The sequence below is a fragment of the Nannobrachium achirus genome (genome assembly GCF_963921795.1).
Source record: "Nannobrachium achirus genome assembly, chromosome: 9".
NCBI lineage: Eukaryota > Metazoa > Chordata > Actinopteri > Myctophiformes > Myctophidae > Nannobrachium > Nannobrachium achirus.
The window spans coordinates 38323748-38327986 of record NC_137818.1 but is presented as its reverse complement, the minus strand read 5'-3'; the positions used below and the strand labels follow the sequence as shown (position 1 = coordinate 38327986).

The following is a 4239-nucleotide window of genomic DNA, read 5'->3' as shown; positions in this document are numbered from 1 at the left end:
AGTGATGATAATGTAATGTTGCACAATAAGCAGTCGGTTGGTTGGTAACACAAATGATTGTTTACTGCCATCTTCTGGTAAAGACGAAAACTGCAAATCTATAAACTTTTATTTTGAAGTGGCGGGGGGAAACAGTCTATGCTATGGGGAAACGACATCAAATGAAATGGGTTGTTATTGTTTACTACAGTGTGTGAGCTCAGCTGCATGGTGAGTATGAAGTATGAACACTGATCGATGTGTTTTTGGTTCGCTATCACCGGTCACTTCTCATCGTAAATGTAGTCATTTAGCATTTCATTATACAGCCTTCAATATCTGCTCTATTGACAAGTCAGGCCAGGTGACAGGGTGACATCCTGTTCGGCAACGCTAACAGTCCAGCTAGCTAGATTTACCAAAAACAACTGGCAAAGCTTAATAGCTACGATCTACGATACAGTATACTTTACTGAGAACTGAAACGTTTGCACTGACTGCTCTGTTTATTTGAGGTACCATTTTATGCAGTGTCAAGCTGAAAGCATAGCCTACGTCAAGGTCACTGTTGTTTAAAAGAAAGAGCTAATGTTACCATTTTAAAATAAAGAGCTAAAGTTAGCCTGGGCATAAAATGCTGCTGCCTTTAGCTTTAATTGGATCTGACTTTTACTTTCTTATTAATAAAAGTCAGACTCACTCGATCAAATACATCAAGAGAGTCTTGATCCAAGCTACTGTTGCCCCAAGCCATCTAATTTTACTGTCCAACTTGCAATAACCCTAACCCTAACCCTGTTCCCCATTTAAAAGGTTCTATGTTCCCTGCTTACCCCAAAAAGGTCCTGTGTTCCCCAGGTTCGATGTTCCCCACTTACCTCCTCAAAAAAAAGGTTCTATGTTCCCCACTCAACTTAAAAAAAGGTTCTATGTTCCCCACTCATCCAAAAATACAGGAACCCTTCATTTCTAATTATTAATAACAACTCAAAACAGCCAATAATGGGAAAAAAATATCAATACTAGTGGGACAGGGGGAACATATACCTTTTTTTCTGGTGGGGAAGATACAGGAGATCCTTTTTTTGGTTGAGAGGGGAACATAGAACCTTTTTGTGGGGAGGGTGGGTGGGGAACATAGAACCTTTTTGGGGGAGAAGTGGGGAACATAGAACCTGTGGAACATAGGGTGGACCCCATTAAGTTCATTTGACTCCAGTGTGATCATGTGTCATGTCTTCACCTGTGATCTTTGCTCTTTGTTTGCTGCAGTTAAAACGGATCATCACACATGATGGATTCTAGTGGGAAGATTTCACCAGCACAAGTGGTGGTTCTTGCCACCACATCGGCCCTGACTGCCGTCTTTTATACACTTTACAAGAGGAGGGCTACAATAGTCTCCAGACTAAAGGTCAGCCATATTACAGACGCCACCCTCCTGAACAGTAGGTTCTATACTAGCAGTTATTGTACTATTGTTTTTCATGATGTCTTCCACAGGGAGCGAAAAAGATATCCATTGATCAGGATTTGAAAAACATACTGTCAGCAACTCCTGGAAGATGTGTTCCATATGCTGTGATAGAAGGTGAGAGTCCATTTTCATTTTCAGTAACCAATTAAAATGTGTACACTATAAATAGTGTGAGCTTACCTGTCACACATGGTTTGCTTTAATCTTGTGTCTTATGTGTATTCAACGATTCAAGGTGCTGTGAGATCTGTGAAGGAAACTCTCAACAGTCAATTTGTTGGAAATTGTGAAGGCGTCATTGAAAGGCTGACCCTGAAGGAAAAGAAGATGGTATGGAATCGTACCACTCATCTCTGGTAAGTGGTGCATCTTACTGCAATGAAAAGTAAGCTGTTAGGGGCGCCCGCTGGCCTACTGATCCAGGCACATACCACATAGGCATTGCCACATTGGCATTGATGCCTGACGGCGTCGCCGGTTCGATTCCCGATCCGGACGACCTTTGCCGCATGTCACTCCCCATCTCTCCCCCTGTTTCCTGTCATTCTACTGTCCTATCCATTAAAGGCATAAAAGCCCCAAAAAATAATCTAATAAAGAAAAGTAAGCTTTTAACCACGTAAACCCTATATACTTTGTATGTTAAAAAGCATATATCCAGCTAACTCCAAAATGTTCATTTTTCAGAAAATGAAAAAACATCCATCTCAATTGGGAAGCACTTTTTACTAAATAAATATATATTTTTACTAACCCAGACATAAAGGTTGTTCGATAGCACTGATTTATGAAAAAAGAAAAATGGAGTTGGATGGTTTCTGCCGGACAGCAACGATAACTACACAAGTTCACAATGTGTCACAATGTGTATTATGTTTTAAGTAGTTAAATGAACATTGTCCCGATGTGAAAACGCTAACATTGAGTCATTCCTAAACATCAGGAACGACACAGAGAAGATAATCCACCAGCGCACCAACACTGTTCCTTTCGTCCTCGCGTCCCACGATGAAGCCATTGCAGCGACGGTGCGCGTCATGCGGCCACTGGACTCGGCGGAGTTGGACCTGGAGACCACGTACGAGAACTTCCACCCTACTGTCCAGTCCATCACCAATGTCATTGGCCACTTCATCAGTGGTGAGCGGCCCAAGGGTATCCACGAGACTGAGGAGATGCTGCGGCTCGGGGAGAGCATCACAGGAGTTGGGGAGCTGGTGCTGGACAACAGTCTGGTCAAGCTCCAACCGCCCAAGCAGGGCTTCCGGTACTTCCTCAGCCGGCTGGACTACGACTCGCTGCTGAGGAAGGAGGAGAATGGACTCAAAATATGGCGTATTCTGACGATAGCCTTTGGTATCGCCGCCTGCTCCACGCTCCTCTTCATTCTGTGGAAGCAGTATGTGCAGCTCAGAAAGCAGGGGAAGGAGAGGAGGATGCTGGAGGAGTTCAAGGAGCAACAGAGGAAGCGAATGCGTGAGCTGAACGTAGAGGAAGCCAGTGTTTCTCCCAGTGCCTGTACTGTCTGCCTGAGCCGGGAAAGGACCTCAGTCTTCCTTGAGTGTGGTCACGTGTGCTGCTGTACACAGTGCTACCAGGCCTTGCCAGAGCCAAAGACATGCCCCATTTGCAGAGCAACTATAGACAGGGTGGTTCCACTTTATAACAGCTAAGGTAGAAATATACTGTAGACATCAGTTGAAGTTGTGCACTTAATTTTGACTTATTCCTGTTCAGTATTCGATGGAATATTTGAGTCAATACTTTGCTTTAAATGTCAAGACCTGCTGGTAAATATACATATGTCTTTGTACTAAATCTGTTACTGACATAAGATCAGTGTTTTTTTGTGTTTGTTTTTTCCTGCATTGGTTTAAAGCTTATTAATTTGGGACTGTGGGATATTGAAAGAGCCACTTAATCTTGGGATGATATATTTGTTTAGGTTTTGCAGTAAGAATTGTGATGTTTTGTGACAGTGCACAGAATTGTGATGTTTTGTGACAGTGCACAGCGGGTAAAGTTGGAAGTTGCAATTCGGTCACGAATTAAAATGTATTGGAAGCTTGGAAGAGTAATCTCTCTTAGTAGGAATAAACACAGAAGCACCGGGAGGAAGTTGACAGAAAGTGGAGCAGCCAAGAGGAGCTTTCCTCTTTTTTTTTCTTTTTTTTTTTAACAGAATGAGTTCCCCGATTTGGTGAAAATAAATAATACACTTAAGAAGCTTCCAATGTCTAGCTGTTTTCTTGTTCTGGGGAAAGAACCTGCTCCATCTCTTCCCTTCTGCTCGTGGAAGTGTACAGTTAGGATAATGGGGACAACCAGATTGAACCCATCCCACAATAAATTTGTTTTTATTTATTTTTTTATGAACAGAGCTCCCTCTTCAATATTTATAATAACTATAATTACATGGACTATTTTTGAGGCAAAGAAATGGAATTAGACACAGTTTGTTGTGGATGATCTCTAATACTGCCAGAAGAGGGAGTTGTCTGCCTAGCAGAAAAATCTAGAAGCACTCAAAAAAGAAAAAGATAGGCCTGCTGTATCTGCTCTTGATCTGACATCCTTTACATGGTTGACAAATTAACAAATATGAGGGCAGCGATAAGCCACACATTACATGGGGACTTTGGTACTCTTTTCAAATTTTCAGCTACTTTTCATCAGTACCTCCAGCTATCCTTTTGTCTAAAGCCATTGAATGGAGAGGTTAGGCTGTGCTGCTAAAAGAATGATTGTTCTGTTATTTGTATGAATTGTTTAAAAAAAGTGTT

At 42.0% G+C, this 4239-nt stretch overlaps 1 protein-coding gene across 2 annotated transcripts; it reads left to right on the top strand.

Annotated features, from left to right (window-relative positions):
* Positions 1-370: 370 nt before the first annotated feature.
* On the top strand, positions 371-3565 carry mul1 (mitochondrial E3 ubiquitin protein ligase 1). 2 transcript variants are annotated; one of them, XM_080733255.1, is made up of 5 exons: positions 371-494; positions 1252-1393; positions 1495-1570; positions 1692-1812; positions 2400-3565. In XM_080733255.1, the coding sequence occupies exons 2-5, from the start codon at positions 1271-1273 to the stop codon at positions 3127-3129; spliced, it is 1050 nt and encodes a 349-aa protein (XP_080589381.1). In that variant the 5' UTR covers positions 371-494; positions 1252-1270; the 3' UTR covers positions 3130-3565. The 2 variants fall into 2 exon arrangements, with proteins under 2 accessions (XP_080589381.1, XP_080589380.1); XM_080733254.1 differs by having other exon boundaries at positions 1483-1570.
* The last annotated feature ends 674 nt before the right edge of the window (positions 3566-4239 follow it).